The sequence below is a fragment of the Fundulus heteroclitus genome, chromosome 12, assembly GCF_011125445.2.
Source record: "Fundulus heteroclitus isolate FHET01 chromosome 12, MU-UCD_Fhet_4.1, whole genome shotgun sequence".
Classification (NCBI taxonomy): domain Eukaryota; kingdom Metazoa; phylum Chordata; class Actinopteri; order Cyprinodontiformes; family Fundulidae; genus Fundulus; species Fundulus heteroclitus.
In genome coordinates this window covers 4,316,608-4,344,323 of record NC_046372.1, presented here as the reverse complement: position 1 = coordinate 4,344,323, position 27,716 = coordinate 4,316,608, and the positions used below count along the sequence as shown (strand labels likewise).

The window sequence follows — 27,716 nt, the reverse complement described above, 5'->3', positions numbered from 1 at the left end:
AAGTGACAGAAGAACATACACAGCCTGCCATATTTTATTACACGCATGATAATAATTATAGAAATTAACGGTTATTACTAATTAATAATAATTTCCACAGTCCCTAAAGGATAAAAATGCATGCAGGCATCACAGATTATATTGCTGGCTGTGATTATGTACTCAGCCAGTAGGTGGTTTCATGTGCAAATGGAGCTTTGAGAAATGATCCCTTAGCTACAGCTAGCAAGTTCAAGAGGCTCAATGCCTCATGAGGCCTCATCTCACCAGTCACTATTTATTCCTCTTTAAATCTCTTATACGTGGCGCTGAACTGCACAGCCATGCACTGACTGTGGAGTTGAATGAACACCGTGCTGTCTCAGTAAAAATAGAACAAAATGACCTTCAAAGTTTAGCTACTTGGTTGCATTCTGGTGCAACTATTATTGTTTCCACTGCAGATAGTTAAAGATTAACTTCCACCAGGTCCTTAGCATGTATTCCCTAAAAATAAATTAAAATCTGTGACCTCTATGTAAAAGGTAGTTTCTTTTCCTGCCGATGTTCATCAAGGGTCAACGCAGGTTGTCAATGCATGTTTTTTTCCCCCCGCTGATGCTTATATTCTAGAGCATGAACAGGCATAAGTTTGGTTTCTGCTTCCACCTTAACTTGTAAAGCTACAAAAATTAAATAATATAAACAGCACTAATTTACAATAACACTCACTTAAGGCATTTCACAAATGCCTTAAACATGTACAGGTCCTAATTACTTTGTAAAAGTTCTTTAAAATGAGCATCTTGATTAATTTGATAATTATGGAAAACAGGTAATAAAAATCTACATTACATATAACCAGTAAAAATCTTTCTTTAATAAATGCCTAATGAAATTGACACCACAAAAGAATAATTTCATGCATCTCTCTTGCATCTCAATGCAACAGAGATAACTGCAGCATTGAGAGGATTGTGAAGCAAATCCACTTCAGGTTTGGAAGAGTTCCATGAGGTCCAGAATACGGCTGAAAATGATGCTTCAATGGCCACCATGAATAGGCATGTCCAGGATATCATATCCAGTCTAGCATCACACCTACACTGGACTCTTGCTCAGTGGTCCAACATCATCTTTTCTGATTAAAATACATTTCCCATTTCATTTGGAAATCAAGGTCCTAGAATGCTGAGAAAGTGTGAAGTGACACAGAACCTGAATCCGAAGTTTCAACTTCCAGGTATGATTTGGAGAGCTATGTCATCTCCTGGTGTCGATCCAATGTGTTTTATCAAACCCAAAGTCAGCACAGCAAGGACATTTTAAAACACTTTGTGCTTCCCTCTGATGATAAGCTTTATTGAGATGCTGATTTCAATTACTAGCAGGATGAACCTGCCCCTTGCTGTCAGGAGTACCAATCTACCTGGTATAATGACCATGGGGTTACTGTGTGTGGTTGGCTGGCAAACTCACCAGACTTAAACCCCATGGGGAATATATGTTGAACTGTCCAGAGGAACAGAGAGATCAGACTCAACAATGCAAACAAGTTCAAGTCAAGTTCAAGTTCAAGTCTGCTATTAAAACAACCTCAGCCTCCTTAACTCTTTGTCGCAGTTGGATCACGACCATGCCATACAACACTGATGCTTTAACTCGTGCAAAAAGAGCACCGAACAAGTGCTAAGTGCAGATAATGCACAGCACATGGACATATTTCTCAGTGAGCCCACATGTCTACTAAAACTATCTATTTATTATTATATTCTGTTCATAAAACAGGAGAGGTCCAATCTACAAAAAAAAAAGTCTGCACAGGGAATCATCAGGGCTGACCTTTCCTTAATCCCTAATCCTTTCCTTAATTGTATAGGTCTAGGGTCAGGAATAGGGCAGCTAACCTTGCTGTAGACCTCACACATCCCAGACAAAAACTGCAACCTCAAGATGAAAAGACTTGTACCTTCAGGTTGCAGTTACAGAATGCTATTTGCTAAAACCAGCCATCACAGAGACCATTTCCCCCGCTAGCCTGTCACTAAACAGTAAACAGTCAGAGAGCCCAGAGTGATACCATGCATATTTGTACTAAGTCAACCTTGTCTTCCTCTTTTGAAAAAAAAAAAAAAATATATATATATATATGCATTTATTAAACTTTAATTTTTATTTCCTTTCTTATATGTGTATATTTAAAATGTGTATATTGAGAGCAAATTGCAACCAAAAACTAAAAATCCTTGTTTGCATACACAAACTAGGAAGATAAACTTGATAGTGATTTTCCACCTGTAAATAAATCTCCTGAAATCGTGGTCTGGCTTTAGTTTTACCCTTTTCTCGCTTTTTATTTGAGTTTATGTTTGGTTCCCCTGACCCCTTACAAAAGTGTGTGGAAACGCCCCTGGACAGAGGATTAAAGGAAAGGAAAGGGAGGGAGGGGGGAAATTCAACGTGTCCATTCACAAGCATTTTCTACACTACGGATTGAGGGAAGGGGGGGGGGGTATAAATACATGTGTGGCGTTAATTTGACGGCGACACTCCCCCCGCCTCTCAGTCGACAACAGACAGACGTCACGCTGCCTCTGAAATACAAATAAAGGAAAAGAGGAAAAGAAGATTGGCCAGGGGGGAGGCAAAGCCAGCAACGCGGCGTCCTCTTCCTCTCTCCTCTTCCCCGGGCGCGGAGCCACGGAGCCGCGGGACCGGAGCGCCTTTTCTTTTGGAGGGCTGGGACGAGAGGTCACACTCGGGACATAATTTCGCTGCGTGGGGGCGAGACCTCGGGGGTGAACACGCCGTGTTTGTGAGTGGCTTTCCGAGCTGACACGGGGGGCGATAACTGTACTGTATCCCAGCCCAGCGGACTGGAGCGAAAGTCCGCCATATTCTGCCTCACCACGCCCGGGGAGTCAGTCTGCGGAGCCGCTGCACATTCAGCTGACAGCCTCGCTCATGTGTTTTGTTTTTGTTTTGTTTTTTTTTTTATCGCCAACGCGGTCTGTGACTTGGAGGGGGTTAAAAACGAGGCATTTCAGCGATTAAAAAAACAACAACAATAATATACATGAGGACTTTTTTTAAGAAGAGAGCACTGGTGACAATGCCTAACCACAGCAGAGAGGAGGATGTGTTTTAAGAGGATCTGTTGATCATTTAGGGACGGAGAAGCTGTCAGGGCAAAGATATTCCACTGAACCCGCTTTTTTTTTTTTACTCTGTTTGGAGCTTCCAGGAGGCCCTGAAGACACGGGGATAGGAGGCGAGGAGGAGGTGGGAGACTCCAGTAATTCCTCTTAAATATCTTTATTTTCCGGCTCTGCCCCGGTCTGAACATCACAGCGGCGGAGGATCACCAGGACCAGAGTCCGCCTGTGTGACATTCACGGCCCTGTGGTTTTTTTCCCCCTCTCTCCGACAAATGTGAAATCTGGATGACTCAGTAAGGAGGAGAAGAAGGAGGGGGAGGAGGAGGTGGGGGGAAATAAACAAGCGGAGTACAGTGCGCGTTTGAAAAAAAAAAAAAAAAAAAAAAAAAGGGACCAAGAATGACCCTGGAATCCATAATGGCGTGCTGCCTCAGCGAGGAGGCGAAGGAGGCCAGGAGGATCAACGACGAGATCGAAAGACAGCTCCGCCGGGATAAGAAGGACGCACGCCGGGAGCTGAAACTGTTGCTTCTCGGTAAGCTTGGGCGGAGGGAGGGAGGGGATGTGGAGCTCGGATTCCTCCTTCATACCTTTTGTCGGGAGGAGGTGGTGGTCTGCTAATGGGGCTTCCCACCTGGGTGAAGGTGGTGGAGGTGGGAGTGGGGAGCAGAGATTGGCAGCAAAGCAGAAGAGAGAAGGCCTCGGTGGCTTCCCGTGTTTTAACAACCACCTGATTTAAATAACTGCGACCTGTTGGTATCTAGGAAACCAGCCCTCACGAGCACGAGCTGGCCTGACGGGAACCGGCCCCCAAAAAGCTCAGCCGGCCCAAGGCACAAGCGAGCTTTGGAGGTTATTCTTCTTTTTGTAGGTCCCTAAATTAACCCCCGTGTGTCGGGGTTTTCACAGATGTCGTTTGATCGTCCTACGCATCGGAAAAATTGATGTTACATGTAAATCAGTCTGGTCGGATTGGAAAAATATTTTTTATTTTTTACTTCCTGGAAAACGTATGTGCCGGTACTTGTTAACGATCCGTCAAGTCTAGATGTTATCGCGCTCTACCTTTTCTGACGCGGTACACGTAGTGGAGTCGCAGACGCGGTTATAACATAGAAACTATATGTAGACCTGAAACTGTGGCAGCATTGATAAAGAAGAGGAGCTTGTAAACAGAAGCGAAGCAAAATCAATAATATCTCTTAGCCCATAGTTAGCCTGTACATATAGGTATGTACAGGCTAACTATGGGCTCAGATTTTTTACCCAGATCTGGGTAAAAGCTGGGACACGTTTGATCTAAACACGTCACACATCAGAATCTAAATCTGGTTTAGATTAGGGCTGAATAATTAATCGCATTTTCAATATAATCGTAATTTAAAAAAATGCAATTTCCAAATAGCAGATGTCTGCAATTTTTGGCTATGTAACAATTAGGGAATTAGACACGTCCATTAGGTGTTAGAAATATGTTTGAAGTGGGTTTGCCTTCACATGGATGTGAAGACAGTTGCAGCAGTGAGATAATCTAATTTTATTACTTGTTTTAGAGTTTATATAATCATACATAGCAATAAGTACTGGTCAATCAGTTTAATACATAGACTTGCTTGTTGGTTGCACTTTATGTTCAACAAGGGTTGATGTCCAATTAAATTAAAAGCTGTTCTCTTGAATAATATTATGATTAATAGAAACATTAAAAGTTCATGTTTAAAATAGTCCTTGTTTACAAATATCTTTATTTAGAGGCCATTTTTGTTGCTTGTGGTTAATGTGGAGAAAAGTCAAAATTGCAATTTTTGGTTGAAATATATTGTAGGCAGAACGCAATCATTTCTGCACCGAGTTTAGATGCTGTGGGTCTTTTAGCAACTAATCCACACGGCGAGGAAACAAGTTGATTTGTTGTTTGTATATATTTTAAAACACCTGATAAATTAAACTGGAGAAAAAAATCGCATTAAATCGCAATATTAAGAAAAAAAATCGCAATTAGATTATTTTCCAAAATCGTTCAGCCCTAGTTTAGATGCTTACTAGACGTCTAAACGTAGACCTCCTCTTATCTGATCAGAGTAAGGAGAAAAAGGAATTGGCGGGGCTCGAACACAGGTCCTCCCAGTTCCCAATGTGCAGTCTTGGCTAGATGAGCTACACCTCCAGGATTTTCCATGTGTACGGTCATGATTAAATGAACACAACTTCATATGATCGCCATGAAAAGGATGGAGTCGGTGCATTCACACTGAATCAGATGAAGCTGTCTTTTGAGTGACTTGCATGTAATTGTTGGAGATTGATCTTCACTGGTTCCCTTTTAGCTTTTTTTTTTATTCATGATTTCCCACAAGGAAGCGGCGTGTTGTAGTGTTTTTTTTGAAGTGTGTTCACAGGTTTCCCTCCTTTTGACGGATTTTGTGAATTGACTTATCAAGAGCACACATGGCCATTATCACCTGGGCTTTCCACTAAGGCGTGGTAGACTTGGTGTGTGTGTGTGTGTGTGTGTGTGTGTGTGTGTGTAAACGTCTGAAGTATTCTGCCACTTCTTAGCAAATCCAAATAATTAAGGCTCTCCTTACAGACCTAAAAGAAAAAGTTTAGTTTTAATTTAATGTCAAATAGTGGGGGAAAAAAGCTTATATCTTGTTTATGCTGTTGTTGTTTCCTCTACAGGTTGACAACGTTTGGATCAAGCAGTTTTGCCCTTATCAGTTAATAATAATAATAATAAATCCTACATAAATGCCCAGAAGCAACAATGGAAACTTAAAGAAAAATATTGTTGTTGTTGTTTTTTTTAACAGTTATAACAATATAAATGTGTTGGAAAAAACAAGCAAAGATTACTAAATAGGACTAAATATCATATATATTCATACTGTATATATGAATGGAAACGGCATTTTTTTTTTTTTTCTGGGCGTTTGACACGAGGTTGAGTTTGTTTTTATAAAAGTGAAACGTGACTTATTTATGTGGACCATCACGCGTGAACCTTTGAATCGAAATCGCCGGCCTACTCTTGCACACAGAGGTGAGTCACTGCTGACAGGATGTTACTAAGCCGGCTCTGAGGAATGTTTGTAAGCCGTACAGGAATGACAACAAAACAATGACTGCAACAGGGGAGGGGTCTTAAGGCTCTTGGTGAATCGGTTCGATTACGATATTGGAGGGACACACACACACACACCTCCATACGTACAGCTTTTTCACATCTTTCTTAGTGGTTTGCCGTTCCTCTGCTGGACAGTCGTGACTCGTTTGGAGCAAACATGCTAGCTGCTAGTTAACGGGAGATAGCCTTTCATGGTAATTGCTTCCAGTGCATCCCATGTTTTCACCTGCTTGAGATCCCCGTCACACTCTCGCTTTAGATTCATTGTAGGGCTGGGCAATATGGATTAAAAAATAAATCTCCGATTTTATCATACCAAATCCGATTAATCGATTTTTTATTTTATTTTTTCCCCCTCCTTTTTGTTTCATAAAAAGAAATGAAAGAAATGATTTTAAAACCTTGCTTTTATGTCAAGCATTTCGTCAGGGAGTTGACCTGAATTCAAAGTGCAACTAAAAACAAGCTGTGAAACATGCGAAACAAGATGATAGTCGTGCCATTATAAACAATGAAAATATAACAAAACATTTGCTGCTAGTGGTATTACACATTGAGCTAAGAACAGGCTTCAGTGCACTTGTGAACTTCAAACTAAGTTTAAAAAAAAAGTAAATAAGTAAATGAAGTACCTCATATTATGGTAAAAAAAAAGTTTCCACTTAACAATATTTTGACAATAATTTTGCCTAAACATATATTCAGCATCACATGCTGTTCTCTTCATGGAAACCCAATGAGTGTATTGGCAAAATAAAAATCCAGATTTTCCAAAAATGAAATCTTAAAGAATTGTAAATTCGAATTAATCGATTAAAACGATTTATCGCCCAGCCCTAATTCATTGAATTATCTTTTGAAGTGGGCTGTTGTGTCCGAAGGTTGTCCCTATAGTGCAGAAACGCTGATTCTCAATGACCCTTGATGGTCGCAGATCCTTCGTCGTAACAGCTGTAATCTAATATCTTCCGTTTAGTTGAGATCGGGTCGCAGGGACAGCAAGTCAAGGAGAGAAACCCAGACATCCGTCTCCCCAGCGACATCCTCCAGCTCATTCTGGGGGATCCCAAGGTGTTCCCAGGACCGATGGGGTATAAAGTCCCTCCAGTGAGTTCTGGGTGTTTACCGGGTTCTCCTCCCCGCAGGAGGCACTGCAGAAAACCCTCAAATGGACGCCAAGTCAACATGCGAAAAATGTATCGGCATATTTGATTGTAAGAAGGTGTTAGTTGAGCTGTGGAGTTTGGTGTTGGCTGGAAGGCCCCCAAATCAGATTGTGATTAGGGACCCGTGTAGCCTTTGGCCGGCCAAAGTCTGTCCTTTTATTGGGTGTAATCAAAACAGTTTTGCTGTTTTAAAGCCAAACCCCTGGCAATGATTGTGTTGCAGAGCGATAGGAGAAGTCTGGCTGCCCGTATTTTTGTCTGACCGCTCAGCCGTTGTTGTTGTTGTTGTTGTTGTGTTCTGTATGAATGGGTTTAGCTTTAAACCAGGTATGAAATGATGACCTGTGTTTATCAGACCTGGGTTGGTTACTGGTGCGAAGGTTTCAACAGTTATGACTTCAAGACCACTGAAAGGTTTCATCATGCCGTTCCTAACGTTTAGTCATTTTACTGAGATATCAGACAAAGCATCAGATTAACCACCGTTTTCTGTCGTCTGGAGCATATAATGATTATGTGCTATAGAAAATAGCTGGCTTAAAGAAGGCTTCTATACATTTCCCTTAGTTATAAACGACAAATTTCACTGTTTTTACATGTTTTCCATTAGAAAAAAGATAATTGTAGCATTTAACCAGCTAATATCAGCTTGTTTGACTCAATGCTAGCTTATAAGGAACAAAACGGTAAAATTATCTCAACAACTCACGTTTATTTAAAAAAAACAAACTCAAATTCAGTAGTACTTTCGTCCATATTTTTGTTTGAATCTCTATAATGGTATCTATTGAAATTTTTACAGATAACTTTATTATAAATGCAATAAAATATGTTTATTTTTTACAGCTACAGGTGTTATAGTCCTTTTTCAATGAAACAAACTATATTAGACCTTTCTTTGTATTAAATTATATATTAATAGGACAATACCGTGAAGCTGTGGTATTTTTACTCAAGGTTTTCATACTTTCAGAGAAAGTCGTATCGGCCCATCACCAACCTGTTCTCCATTGGTAGAAAGTCAGGGAAAGGAAGTAATGATTATATTTCTCACAATTCTCATACTAATGCAAGTCCTTTTACTTACCATCCACTTTTTAATTAGACCCTCAGCCCATTAGATATGATGACGGGTCCTGGGGAGCGGTGCATGACCACCCCCCCTATAAGCCAGCTCAATTAGCTCCTTAAGGGAAATCAGACAGAGAGCTGGTTGGACAATCCTAGCTTTTACTTTATAAAGGAGTTTATGAAGGGATGTATTGGCAGATGTTAACGGTTACGCTCCCCTGTAACATAAAATCGATGTGATGAATGTCCATTAAAAAAAAATGGGTTTAAACGGTCTGACTGCCACCATTCTTAAATGTGGACACCATTCCCCTTGTTGCCCCCTTAAGTTTTCGTGATTACCAGCAGTTTACTCGTTCCTCAAAATGCAAACAGATTAGAGCTTTAGTGTTTTACTGCGGATTCCATAGAAATACACAGATTTGTCGATGCATTTACAGACCTAAACAAGTGGGAGAAAAAGGGCGTTTCCAATGCTTAGAAATTCAGAGTCTGGAACCAAAAACTGGTTCTACTGGGGCCCCCAGCCGTGAGCTGGACCAGAGGAGCCGGAGATGTAGTGAGCAACAATCAATCAACCTGTTATGAGCGCCAATCTTTGAAACCCCACATTTCTTTTTCTTTTTTGTTTTGTTTGTTTTTTTAAGGGTATGGAAAAAAACTGTCTCCTACCTCTGCATTCCTTAACAAAACATCGGAATAAAACAGAGGGAGGGAAGAGACCGTTTTAGTGGTGCGTGACGTGGCACAGAAACGACTCTTTGGTTGTGGAAAACCCAGACCAATTCTGGCCCGGGTTCAAAACCCATGTGTGTTTTTGTGTTTCGAAATCTGTTCGGTCAGATGTTTTTGTGTTTTTATCAATCTGTCTCATGGTGCCCCGTACTGGTAGCATGCGCGTAATAACACAATGCTCAACAGACTGGTTTTAAAGATGTGCCTCTAAAATGCAGACAAAACAGAAAGAGAAACTGGCGTTTTATCTGAAACAAGAAGCTTCAGCCCTCGTTTCCAGATGCTGTACAGTAGTTATCAGTCAGGAGTTGTGATCATGACTTGGAAAAGTAGATTTGAGGAGGTTTGCTTAAGCCCAAAATTGCTCATAGCCCTGGCAGATTTATTAGGTTTAGGATTTTCATTTAAACAGGAAGTTTGTTACGAATAGGGAAATCAGTTGGAAACCTCGCAAAACAATGTTAATTACTTTTTAAAACAAAGTAATTTATGCAATTCTCAATAATCATTGAAAAAAATGACTGGCATTACGGCAATCAAACCCTTCGAATAATTTCCTCACCAGTTTTTTGCACGTGTGTCCACTTCTTTTTTTCTTTTTTTTAAATTATTATCTTAGATTAGGGAAGTCCCAGGTCTTGGCAGGCCCTCCTGCTCTTTAGCTCCTTCCACAGATTCTCTGTCAGATTATAGTCGGGACTCTGGCTGGGCCTCTCCAAAGCGTTGGTACTGCTTTCACTCAGAATGGAAAACAAGTTAGTTTAAATCATTTTGGTATTAAATGAGAATGGATGTAGGCCAAAACAGGACAATAGACCTTATTTGGCCGTGTGCAGAGCGGAGACGCTTGTGCGTGCCGTAAGGAGAAACGTACAGGCTGCTAAAGCACTCTGGGCCAACTTGCCACTGTTGTGTTGGAGCTCATTGAATGTACCTGCTAATCGGCACATTGTGCCTCTGTGTTGTGTATTATTACACATCAACACTTCAACAGGTCGACTTAACCATAGGAAAGTGTGTGAGTGCTCTATTAGATTCCAATAACCCATATTCTGTAAGTACATTGTGGGTTATTAAACTGCCTAATTGCCTCCCTTCCTGTGGGACTTGAAGTTTTCTTTAGACTGCCTCTTGTAAGGAGAGTTTTTTTTTTTTTTTATTCCTTCAAGCCATTGTCGCTTTTAGATGTTTTTTATATTTGTTTCAAAGTCGTTAATGTCTTTTATCTCTATGAACTGTAAGTTGAAGGGTGGCTGCTGGCAACTTAGAGAGACCAATTAACCTACCAACCATATTTTTGGACTATAGGAGGAAGCCTGAGTGTTATACAGTTATAATTGTAATAAAATGCTTAATAAATATAATGATTATTATATGTTCCTTAATATTTGTTTTTCCCTTCAGAACGTAACTTGCTGGGAGCTTTGTATCTACCTCTGCTGTTTTTTCTTTTTTTTTTTTTTCTTTTTTACTATTTTGTGCATGTTTCCATTGAGAGGTTACACTTTCTGACCCAGAAGGTGTCCTCCTGCTGCCGCCTTAAAGACATAGATCCCTGCCCACTGCAACAGTGTAGGCCAGAATAACATTTTAAAAACCTGTGAAATTAGACTAATATAGTATTGATCTTAGTGCCAAAGCCTCAGCCTGCCAGCCCAAAGGGTGTGAAAATGTGTAGATAGAAAGGACTTTGAATGAACAGCGCCGATCTTTTTCTAGCCACAGTTACACCAGTAGCCCCCCCCCCCCCCCTTCTAGCTTAAAATCTGTGAAGAACCAACAATCCTGGTCGGTTCTAATCGCTTTGATCTCAGAGCACAAACGCAGATAAATATTATGCGGTTATAATTTCTCAGGGAGCAGCTGCGATGAGAGCGTAGTTCTGTCCGTCTCCTTGAGGGCGCTGACTGCAGAACTCTGTATGGGCAGGGAACTTGTACATAAAGCACAAACTCTGTAAAACACAGACATTCGACATGGATGAACAGCGCTAAACGTTTGTTTTGTAAGCGTAAATGCAGAACTCCCACCATGCAATTTAAAGTTGTCCGAAAATATGACTGGCCGTCGGGGGGGAGATAAATGAAATCAAATGCTAAAAACGTTCTCGCAGGTTTTCGGCAGTGAAAACTCGCCTTATATCCACTGGTTGTGGTTCTCATTTCTGTTTGGGATGCTTCATGTTTATAGATGATGTATAAGAGACTGGAACCGCGGATCTAGGGCTGCACGATAATTCACAAGTTTGTCCTTACACCAATATCACTGCATGCATCATCAGTGAAATAAAGAACTGCTTGCACTGCGTTAAATAATAGCTGATTATGACTCTGATATATTCGGTAATGGGTTTTTAATTTAACGTCTTTCAGCAGAAAATGCTTTAAGCAGACATAAACCAGCAAACTGATATAATCTGGGTAAATCTTAGGAAAATATGCAAAGTGTCTCTGATCCTCCTACTGCTGGTAGATGATAATTTATAAGTCAAACGATCTTATTTCTTTTACTAGAGATGCACCGATCAGCTGGCCATTGGCTCCTCTTGATCGTCAACACCCCATCAGTAATTGGCAGGTCAATCGTTAATTTATCTGAATTTCCTTTATCCTCTTTCTCTAAATGCATCAAAACGAGTTTTTCTAATAATAAACCCATGAACCAACCAACAGGAGGGTGGGTGCAAATTGAAGAACTGACGAGGCAAAACATCCTCAAGCAGACGGCTTAATTTGTGCATGCACTGAAATCTTAAATATTTTTAAAATACTTCTAACAACGTTCCAGTCCAGTTAAAAGTCCATAGATTTATACAGTGCCTGAGTTTGTTTATTTACTTTTTTTTTTTTGCTGTGGCATATCCACATATCCGTGGCATATCCGTCTTATCTCTTTCTACAAGTATTTAACTCTGTTTATTTATTAATTTCTAATCTGTTTACGTACTTTAGCGGGTGTTTTGAAGCGTCTCTTAACTCAGACTATGCATGACTAACTTTATTGTGGAAAATGCCATATTTAGGTTCAAGGTACAAGGAATTCAGCGTCCTTATCTTTATGTCCTCCCATCCTCATTTTCAAGTCGGTTTATATAAGCTGTACTCTGGATAAAGGAAGCCAGCAAATCGCTCCTTTCTATCTTGCTTTGTGCTCAGCAGGTTGTTGCATATTCTCATTATCTTATATTTGACTTGACACAAAAAGGAAATTGCTATTAATGCTCTACTGGCAGGTTTTTCCTCCTCAAATGTATTATCTTGTTGCTTCCTTTTGCCATGGAAAGCAATGTGTGTCCATTAATGACATAAAAATCAGGGCTTATGATTGGAACCAGCCTAGATAAGCAAAAGTCCATTAAACTTAAAAGACACAAAGGAATGGACCGTCGAATCAGCTGTGTACTCTTATCGGCCGCCTCGCCATTCCCCCACACCGTTCTTCTAACCAGCAGCAGCTTGAACCATTGAGCTCAGCAGGATGGATAAAACGATTAGAGTTTACACCAAGTTCTGCTACAGCTGAAACCTAGGCTACGTTCACACTGCAGCTCTTAATGCTCAATTCCGATTTTTTTGTGAAATCTGATTTTTTTTTTTTGCGTGTCAGTTCACATTTCCAAATATATGCGACTTGTATGTGATCTCCTGTGTGAACTGAACGCGTTCAACCTAAGTGTCCCGCATGCGCACTCGAGGACGCGATGACGTCACACGTAGCAAGCGTCCTCAGTGTTTGCGGAAGTAAACATGGATTATAATGCTGCCGCGCATTTTGCGGTCATTAATTTATTTTCTAACTGGAGCTTTCCCTCCATTGACTGCTCTTCTCATTGTAGTCCGCTATGGGTGTCGTCTTTCTTCCCGCTTCTGCATAGCAGGACGCAGAATAGTGACGTTTGTCGAGTATCGTGAGGTACAGGTCGGATAAATGCGACCCGGCCGTACAGACACAGGTCGCATTTGAAAAGATCAGATACGTATCGGATTCAGGACCACATATCCAAGTGGCCTGGGTCGCATTTGAAAAAATCTGATCTGTGTCGTTCAGACTGTCATAAAAAGATCAGATCCAGGTCGCATATGGGCAAAAAAAATGGAATTGGGTCACTTCAGGCTGCAGTGTGAACGTAGCCTTAGACTCGACCGATCAGGCAACATTTTTCCAGTATGTTGTCTTCACCGTGTCTAAATACACTGAGCCACTGTCACATGATTGACCTGTTCAGATCACGTGTCTCTGCACAAAGTTTATTCACCTTGCGATCAACTGATGATGAGGGCCCTGACATGGACTGGGGCCCTTTGGTGATAAATCTGTCTCCACTATGAATGAATGTGACGTAGCACAAAGCAAAGACAGAAACGGGAGCTGTTGGCTTCGTCGGCGCGCACAGAACAGACGTTGCATCATCTTCCTGCTTCCATCTAATCTGCAGGATCTGAGGACAGTAACAGGCTGAGGACAAGGTGCTCAACAGCTTTACTGACATTTAAAAGCACTTAATGCATTTGGACATGAGCAGAGGTGGGTAGAGTCGCCAAGAATTGTACTCCGGGTAAGAGTAGCACTACTACAACATGTTTTTACTCAAGTAAAAGTAAAAAGTAGTGCGCCAAAAAAAATTACTCAAGAGTAAAAAAGTATACAGTAAGAAGGCTACTCTGGTACTGCGTAACTAATCATGACACCTGATGATTTAATATTTAAAAATTGATGTAATCGGACAGACAAAAACGTAAGGTTATGTGCAAAATCTGGCATTTTAAAGACAAAAATAAAAACTACAAAAAGTAACATAATTGCAAAATAACAAATTCAGGCAGAAGAAGCAGTTTTCTAAACAAATGTTTTCAACAAATGTGCCTTTTTTTTTTTTTTAAACAAACAAAACAAACTTGAAAGCAATACTTACAGCAGTTAATGTATATGAAGTATGTTAGAACAGTGCAAAGTACTTCCGATGACAATATTCACTGTTTACTGTACGTTCCTTTGACCTCCAAAGGGCTCAATGAGCGCAGCAGATTTAAAATAACATTAAAATAACAAAGCTTGTGTACAAATAAGATGTCTAAGTTGAACATAAACTAGGTTTTTGTCTCTCTGGTGCATTTTTTGGTTAAAACAAGTCATTCATGAAGTTACTTGCAGTAGGTAGAGTGACCAGAAACTTTATTCGAGTAAGAGTAGTGATACTCGAGTAATATTATGACTCAAGTAGAAGTAAAAAGTACAGTGTAGTAAAAACTATTCCTAAAAGTAAATTTTCTTCAAAAGATTACTCAAGTAAATGCAGCTAGTTACTACCCACCTCTGGAAATGAGGATCAAAAACATTGAAACATTTATTTATTAGGCTGTGTCTTACAAATTAACTCGACATTTGCTCGGTTCCAAAAGTGGCACAAACCCAAATTACATTCTTTAGGGACCATGGGGCCTAGATCTGCATGGCTGTGTCCTTTTTTACACATTTACACACAATCATGTCTCGGAATAAATCGGTGACATAAAAACATCGGAGTGGACTAGACCATTTCGTGTTTTATAATTTCACAGTGACTAAGCTGTGTTTATATAGCAAAGCCGAGCGGCTTTTCAGTTTTCCCACATGTTTGTTGAACTACTTTGTTATTTGGGCTTAAATTATATGTTTTCTTATGGTCTTCCAGGAACATTTGCGAGCAGGTTTATCTGCAGAATCACTGTCAGCTGCGTTTAGCAGCCAGATGAAAGCAGCTGTGGGAACCCTGTCAAGGCCATGGCTGAACAAAGTCCACCTCGACGTCTAACCACCCTTTAACAAACACACGCTTGTCTCTGAGAGAGGAAGAACGGCAAAACGTCACATGATTCCTGTACGAAAGCGGCCTGATCTGCAGGGCAACAACAGAAAGTCCCAAGAAGTAGTTAAAAATGTGCTTTTGAAACAAATTGTTTCACATGTCTAAAAGTGCTGCCAGTTTGCCGGCACTGGTTTAAAGCTGTTGACCAGATTTAAGAGACTTTATGAAAGTGAAAATAAAAGCAACCTAAAGGCCTGCTTAGTAAAAGATGAAGTTCATAAAATACCATTTCCTATTACTGAGTCGAAGCTCTTCTGTATTGTCAGGTTCCTGGGAGGGAAAAGTGAAACTAGATTTTTAACCGACATTTTATTTTGTGGAAATACTTAAAAAAAACACGCTTACCGTTCATGAACCAGTCTTGTTGTTTAGATTTTAGAGTCAATATGACAATTATTTGAAACTCCATTTAAGGCGAATGTTATGTGGCAGGGTACAATTTAAGACTTTTACTCGCAGTTTTGAGTACTGTGATGTGTGGAAAAAGGAGGCCATGTAAGACAGAATGCTGCAGTTAAAAGGCCGAGGTTAGATTGACCTGCTTGAGGCTATACAGTGAATTATATCCGTTCTTACAAATGAATTTGGTTATAAAAGTTAGCTGGAGGCATCCTGAAACACTGATGCTGGGGAGACACTTTGTTTGCATTATATTAATGCTGCAGTTAGAAAATACCCAGTTCAGTGTTTAACCTTGTTAAAATATTCATATTGTTGTTTCAACGCTAAAACAAAACAGCCTGAGAAAAAGACAAGCTGCAGAACAAAGTTTGATAAATAGATGAAGTGCTCTGCTGTCTTTCTTTAAGAACTGTTTTTACATCACGAATATGGTTTATGAAGGAAGCTAAAAATCTTTTTTGATTTTTCTTTCAAATAAAAATGGTGATTATAGCAATAAATCAGGCCTTTTGAATTGTTTTTAGCAACGGGTTGAGGTAACTGTGTTAGCCTTGTGCTTTTAGATTTAGCTGCTTGGTTCAATGCCCTCAGGATGTTTCCCATTTTGTTCTCGGAACCTGAGACTAACGTCGCAGATTACATCATCTCCGTCCTTTTGCGTTCCAGTTCCCCGCTGTTCTACGCTGTATTTGTGCGTAAAAGCAGCGCTGAAACATCACGTCTAACGAACACGGTAAAGTGTTACCCGCATGTCTGACAAAATATTTCAGAAATAATAGAATCCTGCTGAAAAGTATGAAGTTTTACCCAGTGTTGCTGCTACCATGAATGAAGATGGGTATGAACCCCGCTGCTCTGACTTTTTGACTCGTCGTTTCGGCTTTAGGAGCCGTTCCAGTTGAATTTGCCAACTCGGAGGTCGATAATTCCGACTACCGAGGACAAATGGAACGGAGTATTAGCTCTATCATTAGGAAACATGCACTTTCTTTCTGTTGTTATGTGAACCAATCCAGTGTTGATGTCACTCTGGAAAAAAAAAAAAAAAAAACATTACTTAGTTGGTTTACTGTTTAAATGTTTAGTTTCTAAATCTTTTTCGTCTCTCAGATGTTAAAATCATATACGTTCCATTAGGTCCACCGACCGGCACCACCTAAAGATCTGTAAAACAAAGTATAAACTTTGGTTAACGCTACATACTTTCAGAGTAACTTCTAAAATGAAGAATGAACTGCCCTTGGACCTATATTTAAAATATTTTATTAGAATTGTTGGAATTTTATTTAAATGAAAGTTACTTTCAAAACCATGGTTTATTAGGAAATGCTTTATAAGCATCTTGCTCGTCTCCCTTTAAAGATAAGATAGGCTTTATTGATCTCACATTGGAGAAATTCACATGTCACATCGGCTCAGTAATCATAGGAAGAAGGTGTCAAGTAGGACGAGGTGCTATATATATATATATATATATATATATATATATATATATATATATATATATATATATATATATATATATATATATATATATATATATATATATATATATATATATATATATATATATAGTGTGTCCTCGTTATACCATGGATCAAAAGGAGTAGCCAAGAAAAAGAAAAAAAAATACAAAAAGAAATAAGGCAGAGGATGTCTTCTGTACATTCACTTTGGCTTATACACGTGTGTATTGACATATATTTGGGTGTAGTAGCAGCAGAAGTCACTTCTTTCAGGATTATTGCACAGTGTGTTAAATAGAATTGCCCATTCGTTATTGCATGTTGGTTATTACAGTTGCAGTTATAGTTACAGGTGTGGTTATAGTTATAATTACAGTTATTGTTAAACCTGAATGAAATAAATGTTGATTTAAAAGAAAAGCGTATCATTTTGTTGTGAAGTAGAACTATTGGAGAAGGAGGATTAAATAGTTTATCAGCAATGTATTGTTAACTCTTTGCTCATGCAGTCAACGTGGAGTCAGGGTTGTTTGCTTAGAGCTGAGATTCATCAGCTGGAACCGAGGGAGTGTAGATGAAGCGAGGACTATTATGCATGTTTGTATAATATGCAACTTTTTCACAAATAGGCTGATCCTTTTTTTTTTTTTTTTCAGGTATAAATGAAACGCCTGCTGTGTGTTTCTGTTAGAGGTGCACCAGTCAGAGTTTAGAAATGGTTCTATTCACCTAAATTAACTTTCTCCTTACACTGAAAGAGTGTAAGGCCAGATTTGGCCATTGCTGAGGTGGAGAAACTAAGCTGCCACATGAGCAGAGCGTTCTAGGCTGTGGGATGAACAAGGAGGTGGGGGGTTATATGGGCATCACAGCATACCGGGTGTGCCTGACCACCAAAAGTGTGTGTGTTTGGGGGGGGTGTACTTAGGCAATAATAGGGTAGTCTGTTTTCAGTGTGCGGTTTTCTGCAGCGGCGTATTTTGGCCTTAAGGCCGTGGTGCTTGGCTGTTGAGCACTTCACAAAGCTTTTGTCAGGCTTCTAAATTAGCGTTCTTAAAATAGAAAGACCCTTTTTAGTTATAATAGCTGGACATCAGATTGGATGGCTGTTTTTCCTCTTTTCATAACACACAAGGTGCTGCGGCTTAAATCGGTATAACATGGCATTCAAAGCGAGTGACACGCTTGAACTTTTACATGTTATGTCACGTTGCAACCACAATCTTTTATTTTTGTTTTTACTGGGATTGTATGTGATCCTTTGTGTTATCAACTCTAAGTATCTCATAAAAAAAAAAAAGAAAAGGTGGGCTGTGCATTTGTATTTAGTCCCTTTCCACTATTGGTTGCAAAGAAGAACGAGTAAAATGTGTCGTAGGTGACAGATGTACGAAGATTTTACGGGTACGCTCCAAAACGCATTCATCAGACACTCCGGCGCTACTTTTAATTGGACCATTACCTACAATTCCTATAAAATACTTTGGAGTTTGTGGTTGTAACGTAAAAAAAAAAAATGCGAATAAGTTCCAGTAGTACAAATTGCGAGGCACAAAGGAGCGTAAACTGTCAACATCTCTGAAAGATGGGGTAAAGTTGGACTGCGCCTTTTTGCCAGGATTCTCAATGAACCAAAAGAGAAACTACATCCCCTCCGTCTTCACCGCTAAATACTTCCTGTCATCACTGAGGGGAGGGTTGTTACTCTTGGTCTGTCGCCAGAGCAAGCAAACCGGCTTGGAGAGAAGAAGCCTACACGTAACACTGTACGTATGTGGGACTGTGGTATCGAGTGAGCACAGGCTGCTTGTCTGAAAACAACTACTATACATGTGGAGATATTAATGTATGTTTTTCTGTCACCTGTGATTCACACTTACAGCCATGCCGACTGCTTTTAGCATTAACAAGTTAAAGTACAGTCTTATTGTATGAATCAGTGCCACTGTGGTAACATTAAAGGACCAGGTGACAGTAGTAAACCCGCAGGTCGTTATTTACACATCGAGTATCGTTTTCCCTCCTGACTTGAACGTTTTTGGGAAATGAATTTTGTTTTCTTCCTGTTCCGTAGTTTCGGTATCCTCAGTCAGTACTTGCCAACGCGCAAACAGGTAGAGTGTATGGGTTTCTGCAGTGCAACCGACTGTGGCAAACGTTTCTTTTTTTTTTTTTTTCTACTTGGTCCTGTTGGTTCCTGATTGGAGCTGCGGCTCTGCAGCTCCAATCAGCTCCGTTGTTCTTTTTGAGGCAAGAAACGAATGAATAGAAATCAATGTGCACGTCTGTAGCCACCTACCGCTAAATCTGAAGCGTTGAGCTGCTGGTAGGTCAGACATTTTTGCTTTGTTTTATATTTAAACAAATACACCTCAAACAGTTTGCCTGTCGTTCCATCAGGGCCACTGCACTTCAGGTTTTAGACGTGTCCCTGGTTCCAGATACCAGATTAAAAGTGTTGGATTATTTTTGCTCTCTGCAAATTTCTGTGTAAATTAAATAAATAACATATAGATTCCATGTTACTAAACGCCAAATTCAGGTGTTGAAAACTCTGGTAACGTCCTCTGGCATCTTTTGAAAAATTACTTCAGACTACAGGAAAAGTATGATAAAGACTAGGGCTGGGCAATGATTAAAATGTTTAATCGCGATTAATCACATAATTTGCCTGATTAATCATGATTAATCGCATTGTATGCACAAACTCCAAGAAGGAATTCAAAAGTAGTGTAAAGAGCACTTTTATTTTAATGTTCTGCTGCCATATGAACAAAAGTGTTGTAACATTTGTAGCACTTATCAGTAACACATATTTAGTGTAAAGCTCAACTTAAACATTTAAAACAAAAAATAGCAATAATAATAAATTAAAGCTTATTGCCACTGACAGGAAATTCTCTTTATGGGGAAAAAAATCTACCAAAAACAGGCAATTTCTGAGGTAACAGCAGGGAGCAGCATTACCATTTTATGTTCAATACCAAAGTTTAACTTGGCAGTGGTTACAACTAACTTGTTTCTGTCATATTCAATGCTGGAAGAACTTTAAGCTGAAATGCTTGCTGACTCGATATGCTTGCATGTTTATTTGACATTAACATGCATTTTTTTGTTATTGCTTTCGCGCATATAGTGAATGGCAGGGAAAAACAGGCAAAAACACATGGATACTTTTGAAGCGAGAAGCGACTTCACCGACGGCGTCGATGCAGACCCCCCCGCTCCGCACAAAACTTGTTCCGGCCGCCAACTTTTCCTGCGGGAAACACCGCCTTCCCCATGTCAGCGTTGTTTTTTTTCTCCGCGTTTTCCTTTAACCAGCCAGCAGCTTTCTTCCTCTTTGAATCCGAGGCTGGGCTGACAGCGAGGTTATTGGCGCATTATCGTCACCTACTGTTCTGATTCAAACCCCTACACCGCAGCAACAGACCTTCACAAAATAAAAGCATGTGACCAACATGCGTTAATGCGCGTTACAGTAAATATCGCCGTTAATAGTCTAATGAATTAACGTGAAATTAATGCGTCAACTTGCCCAGCCCTAATAAAGACCATCCAGAAACTGAGCACCAAAACACAAAGTCTGACAATCATTAGACTTAAAGGTGCGCAGTGCAAGTTATGACGTTAAATATTGTTTACTTTCTTTCCCATACGTGCCCTTATGATTGCCCAATGTGGTAAAACAAGTTATCCTCCATTTACAGCAGTTGTAAGTAGAGGATCCGCACAAGCACTGGAACGTGGAACTAGTGAGGGCAAGACGAGCGCAGGACCAGCAGGATAGACCGGCAGCGCACAAAGCACTGAGGAGCAGACGTGAAGGCAGCGAATCGAGGCGTTCCAGGAGAAATGACTCGATGATAATGAGCAGCAATAGGTGTAATTGATAAGTGATTGAGTGGTGGCTGAGATGGGCATGGAAAAGGATCAATCAGCCCCAAAAACACAAACAAAAAGACCCAGAATTTGACAGCAAGTTTGCAACTTAAATATATATATTTTTTTTATTTTTTCCCCCATACGTGCCCTTACAATTGCCAGTTTTCTTTTATTTACCACAGTTGCCTCTATATTCAGTTCATGAGAATGATTCGGGCCAAATCCTCTGAGCGTGTGACGCGCTGTGTGCTTTCGATCACCTGGCTACTTTGTTCAGTTTCCGCCATAATCGGTGAGTTAGCGAGAGAACATGAGCTAAGTAGAATATTTATAGCTTTCTTACCCCAGAAGATATTACGCCTCTAAACAAAAGACCCGTACAGTCACAGCCGCAGATGCTTTTCCTCTTGTCTTATGCACGTTCACAACACTGATGTCATTCCAACTTGTTGCCAGAGGGGGCAGACGTCTGCAAAAATCCTGGAATTTACTCTAAGCCTCTTTTTAAACTACAGGCAAGAACTAGTTTTTTTTTTTTTTTTTTTCTCAAGTAACACCATTGAGGGAATTCGTTACTTTTTTTTTTTTTTTTTTTTAGTCATCAGAGCTCAGAGTAAAGGCTCCAACATGCACGGACATGAATCCGAAGTATGTGCAGACAGATGCCTGTGTTTAGTGCTGTAGGGACACGATCTGATCACTCCGGGTAAACAGTGCGCCTCTGGCATTGCCTTTGAGAAGAAACACGATTCATGTAGCTGCTCAGCAGAGGAGCTAACAATCCCTATTATCCTTACTGTCCTTCAAACTTTCTGCGAATGCCGCTGGGCTGCGTCACTAATTACAACAGCATGGCCAGTAAACAACCCATTGTACGACATTGTAAATATTTTTTGTTATATTTTGCACACATTAAAAACTTAGATGAAGTTTAGAAAAAATTAAAAATACTTTTTTGTCACTCTTGTGAAGAATGCTGTATAGTTAATACATTTTTTCCCCCCAGTTTGCCTGTTTGGACCCAGCACAGTACTAACACTAAACTGTCCTTCTTTTTAATTATTAGTCTTGTTTGTCTAAATCCTCAGGAACTGGGGAGAGCGGGAAGAGCACATTCATCAAACAGATGAGGATTATACACGGCACCGGTTACTCCGACGAGGACAAGCGCGGCTTCACCAAACTGGTCTATCAGAACATCTTCACGTCCATGCAGGCCATGATCCGAGCCGCAGAGACGCTCAAGATTCCCTACAAATACGAGCACAACAAGGTAATTTCACATCGTCTCCAGCAAGCGCCTTTAAACCGGCAGAACTATTAGCGACCGCGGTTACTAAAGGGTCACAAACGTATGAGACAAAATGAAAAGGTTTGCTGCGAAAATGTTCAGGGCTCGGCTGAATATTTTTAGAGTGTAGTCTATCTTATTTGGAGCAGCCATCCATAATAGTTTCCTGCTGATTTTTTACACTTCCTGTGTCCTTGCAGCTCTCCAGCGCTCCGTTGCGCCCTTTTCTATGTCTGGGCACGTTTTCTGTGCGCTCACACGCTGTCCATGCACTCACAGGCACACATGAAAGCAGAGAAGACCGGACTGGACTCACTTTTTTTCTGTCCGTCACTTCAGCTGCTGGATTTTACTCACCTTCGTCGAGCCGGCCTTGCAGTTGTAGCTTTGGGAGCGGGTGCAGTGACCTCTTACTCTCCATTTATTCCCAGCGAGAGTGACAAATGAGAGGAAACGAAGCGTAGGAGTTTGTCACCTTGGCAACATTCAGAGCTGCTGTTTCTTTTTAGTGAGTGATGTTTGCTCAAGGAATGATGGAGACATTTGGTGAAATGGAAATTAAAAACCAAATTCCTGTGTATAAAACGTCGTGTTTGGATGTTTGAAAACTGCTTAGCGTTTGGGTTTCCTATGCGGTCTGGAATGGGGGGGGGGTGGATCTGGATTTTGGACTTTAAAAGTGTGGAATGTAATGTTAAAATGAAGCAGAGCCCTAGATTTGAAATGAAAACATAAATCGGATTCTACCGGGTTTCTGTTGTTGTGGTGGGACGGTTATTTTCCGCACTCGCTCCCGCATCTCACCCCGTTAGCGTCATTCATGAGGACTGGAGACTTTAGTACTGTTTCAGTCTAATGTGCTCTTATATTTGTTAATCCTAAAAAGTAAAAAAAAAAGGAATGCACGTTTTTGTTCATTTAAAATTACTTCACATTATTTTCTCACCATTGTTTTTTTTTTTTTTTTTGTCCTCCTCTGCCTTCACAACCCACGTTTTGCTTTGTTACTGAGTTGGTTTAACACAATTTGTACCTCGCAGTCTCTGAAATGAAAGAATCATCACAATATTTGTGGCTCATAGTCTGCTGGGATTTAATCAGCAAATGCAAAAGTAAATACATTTTAAGCTTTAATTCTTGAGAGTTGTTGAGGCCAGCTAAACTTATCTTTGAGATAAGACCTAATAAATTACTGCTTAATAGGCAGTAACAGTCCTCTGCTGTTTTTGCTGTATTGTTACGCAAACGTTTCAGATCATCAAATATGACCGGAGTAAATGCAGAAGGTTTTTTAGATAAAGACTTTATTTATGAAGAGAAAATTAACCAAACAACCTTGACCTGTGAGAAAAAACATAATTATCCCCCCTGTTGAATCATTAACCAACTGTGATGAAGGACATTTTTGGTTTGTGGTCTCACTAGCCACTCCCAGACGGGCAGAATCAAGAAATTACTGGAATAGAACCTGTCAGGCAACGTGAATAAGACTGAAAGCAGCACCTTCCACCCTGATCAAACTAAATTCAATGCTAGGTGACATCTGTCAGTCTGGAAAGGGTTGGAAAAGCCTTTCTAAGGAGCGGCCAGACTACCTTTCTTACTCTAAAAGTGTATCCAGGCTTGATTTTATGTAGGGGTGGGCGATGGACTTTAAATATTATCATGATATTTTCTGGTTATGTTGTAATAACGATAAAAGTGATGTGAAAAGACTCTTTACAACTTCTTGCAGTTTTTTTTAGGCAACTGTGGCTGTGACTGCATGTCAATTATAGCCCAATAAGATAAGATAAGATAGACTTTATTGATCTCACAGTGGAGAAATTCACTTGTCACATCGGCTCAGTAATCAAAAGGAGGAAAAGGTGCATGAGGTACATAAAGTGAGTCCACATATATACAGTGGATCGAGAAAAAAGAAATAAAGCAGAGATTTAAGATGACTTATATATGGATTTGATGTTGTACATTAAAGTGGTACCAGGTAAAGAACAACAGTGAGGTAGTGAGATAACTATAACAGCTGAGTCACCTATTTATTGCACAGGGTATTAAATAGTAATTGCATGTTAGTTATTGCACAAGTTATTGTAGTTATAGTGCAGCATTGTAAAGTCTGACAGCAGCAGGAATGAATGACCTGCGGTAGCGCTCCTTTTTACAGACAGGATGTCTAAGTCTGTCTCTAAAGGAGCTGCTCAGCTCCTCTACAGTCTGGTGCAGGGGGTGGAAGGTGTTGTCCATGATAGATGTGAACTTGGACAACACCCTCCTCTCAGCCACTTCCTCCACAGAGTCCAGAGAGCAGCCTAGGACAGAAGTGACCTTCCTCACCAGCTTGTTCAGTCTCTTTCTGTCCCGCTCTGTGCTGCCAGGAGCCCAGCAGACGACAGCGTAGAGGAGGGTTGAGGCCACCACAGAGTCATAGAAGGTTTTTAGCAGAGGCCGGCTCAATCCAAAGGACGTCAGCCTCCTCAGGAGGTGGAGCCGGCTCTGGCCCTTCTTATACAGGGCGTCGGTGTTATGTGTCCAGTCCAGTTCATTGTTGACGTGAACACCCAGGTATTTGAAACTCTCCACAGTTTCTATGTCCTGCCCCTGGATGTTCACAGGTGAGTGAGGTGGGGGTCTTCTCCTGAAGTCCATCACCATCTCCTTGGTCTTACTGGTGTTTAAGCACAGATGGTTCTTCTCACACCAGTTCACAAAGTTCATGATGACCGACCGGTACTCCAGCTCGTTCCCCTCAGACACACAGCCCACAATGGCCGAGTCGTCGGAGAACTTCTGAAGGTGGCAGCTGTCCGTGTTGTAGGTGAAGTTCGAGGTGTAAAGCGTGAAGAGAAACGGAGACAGGACGGTGCCCTGGGGGGCCCCGGTGCTGCAGAGTGCCACCTCTGACTGACAGCCGTGCAGCCGCACGTACTGAGGGCGGTCAGTGAGGTAGTCCATGGTCCAGTCAGCCAGATGTTTGTCCACCCCAGTGTCCTCCAGCTTTCCCCTCAGCAGCACCGGTCTGATGGTGTTGAAAGCGCTGGAGAAGTCGAAGAACATGACTCTCACAGCGCTCCCGGTGGTCTCCAGGTGGGTTAGCGCCCGCTGCAGCAGGTAGATGATGGCATCCTCTACTCCGATGTTGGGCCGGTAGGTGCGCAGGTGAGCAAGGATGAGGCGCTCCATGGTCTTCATCAGGTGGGAGGTCAGAGTAACTGGTCTGAAGTGGGCCGGTTCCCTGGCGTGCAGCGTTTTGGGAACCGGTACCACACAGGAGGTCTTCCACAGGGTGGGGACCACCCCGAGGCTGAGGCTCAGGTTGTAGATGTAGCTGAGGACCTCACAGAGCTCATCTGCACAGGTCCTCAGTAGCCTGGGGGGGATGCCGTCTGGTCCTGAGGCTTTCCTCTGTTTCAGCCTCGTCAGCTGACCTCTCACCTGTGTTGATGTGACTGTGAGGAGGGAAGAAGGCAGGACTGAACATCTCTGATGTTGTTCTCCTCCATCTTCCTCCCATAGATTTCTTTGCCGCCCTGATCCTCCACTGAAGCTCCTGCTGAACTCTACGCTGCTCCTCTCCTGAGTAGAAAGCCCTCTTCTTCTGGTTCAGGAGGACTTTCAGCTCAGGGGTCACCCGGGGGGGTTGTTTGGAAAGCACCGTAGCCGCCGTGTTGGCACAATGCTCTCCACACAGAAGTTCATGTAGTCAGTGATACATTCAGTCAATAAAAAAAGATACTGTCCTTAAAAAAACATTTAAAACGTTAGATTAAAACAAAATTGGAAATATGTTTCATCAGGACACTGCTTACATAAAGAAGTGTGATTTATTTGTTTTTTTATTACCTAACAGCACACAGTAACTGCATTTAATTATATTTCTGAATTTATTGATATTTATTTTCAATAAACCAACAGTGGAGAAAATGGCAAAAAAATAATTATCCTGACAATATAGGCTGTTATGGGGGTTTTCAGACACCACTAGTTGGAATTTATTGTTGTCCAGATAAATCCAAATTCTTATCATAACAAATTTTTCACTATAACGATAAAACAATACGATAAGGGCCCAGTACCTGATTTCACGAAGCAACCCAGAAGAACATCTAAAGAGCTACAGGCCCCCCTCGCCTCAGTTATAGTCAACGTTCATGGTGATGCGGTGCTCTTGGGCTGACACTACTCATTTTGTGACGATCTGAAACGTTAAACTGTGAGACGAAATGCGAAAAAAAAACACAGAAGGAAACTGCAAGGGCGCCAATTCTCTTTCATGGCGCTAGGTTTCATACTTACTGCCTGACTCGCTCGTGTCCATACGTGAAAGCGGGAAGTGTCTGTCGGACAAAGGCTGCGCCTCACGGCACACGGGAAGTGAAAATGAAAACTGATGAGCGTGTGTGTGCTCTGTGTCTCTGCTCATTTGCACTGATTGTCACTAATTGCATTTCCAAGTCATGCATCCCGGTCTCCAAAGCACTCAGTTCAGCACAGATCCTGCAGACCCAGCCGTTCGGTACACGCTGGAAGTGGCAGCCATGCCTGGTGCTCGGATCCTGGACATTTAGACGTTTATTGGCAGATGAAGACCTCTCGGTCCCACTACAGCGCTGAGTGTGGCCAGTTGTTTGTGAAAGGAAACTCCAGATTTCCTTTCACCAATCGCAAAGTCAGTAGAGCACAATAAATGTCCTTGTTCGGGCGTATTATTCATATTATTCAGTCTATGTACAGAATGCAATGATTATAATGGTTGTTAAGTAGGTGTTGTACATCTGTCCCGTCCACGGATTTCATACGAGCCGCTGAATTATCTTAAAGTGGCTTTATGTAAAGAAAATGAAATATGTCACAGATATTTAGACAATATTCTGCTGCACATGCTGTGGTTTTACATCTCAAAGTCATGATTGGTTTTGCGAGTACTCCAGATACTTTACTTTAAACTTGGGTGAGAAAGCGCCCCACCCATAAGGCACGTGTTACTCTCTCTTACATAGGAGACCAGTAATAGGAATCTGGGGCAGCGACACTTTTCTCCTTAATTCCTTTAAAATCCCCCGTGGGATTTGAGCTTCACATATTAGCTGCTCCTGAGCCTGAGGGCGCAATGAGATGTATCAAGCGAGTGAGAAAATTAACTAGTAATAACGAGGGCACTGACTTTTTCTTGGTCTTTTTTCCTTCCTTTGTGGAATTTGGAATAATTTTTATATATTTTACTGATGTCTTGGCAGTGTTTCAGCAACATATTATCCCCCCCCTCTGCTGCCAGGCTAATGCCAACATTGTTAGAGAAGTGGACGTAGAGAAGGTCACCGCGTTCAGGAATCCTTACGTAGACGCCATCAAGAGCTTGTGGAATGACCCCGGCATCCAGGAGTGCTACGACCGAAGGAGGGAGTACCAGCTCTCAGACTCTACTAAGTAGTGAGTGGAAGACAACATCAGTTTGAACTACACTGCAAAAACAGAACTAAAAATAAGTAAAATCTTCTTGAAATTAATGCATTTGTCCTTGATTTGAGCAGGTAAATAAGATGATCTGCCAATGGAATGAGTATTTTGACCCCTTAAATAAGATAATTAGA

General features: G+C 41.0%; 1 protein-coding gene across 1 annotated transcript in view; it reads left to right on the top strand.

Annotated features, from left to right (window-relative positions):
• Window positions 1–2,477: 2,477 nt before the first annotated feature.
• LOC105915982 (guanine nucleotide-binding protein G(q) subunit alpha) overlaps window positions 2,478–27,716 on the top strand; it is a 32,175-nt gene continuing 6,936 nt past the window's right edge. Inside the window, exons 1-3 of the mRNA XM_036143776.1 lie at window positions 2,478–3,672; window positions 21,923–22,107; window positions 27,401–27,555. Of these exons, the coding sequence (XP_035999669.1) occupies window positions 3,537–3,672; window positions 21,923–22,107; window positions 27,401–27,555 (476 nt within the window). The 5' untranslated portion in view covers window positions 2,478–3,536. The remainder of the gene's footprint in view (window positions 3,673–21,922; window positions 22,108–27,400; window positions 27,556–27,716) is intronic.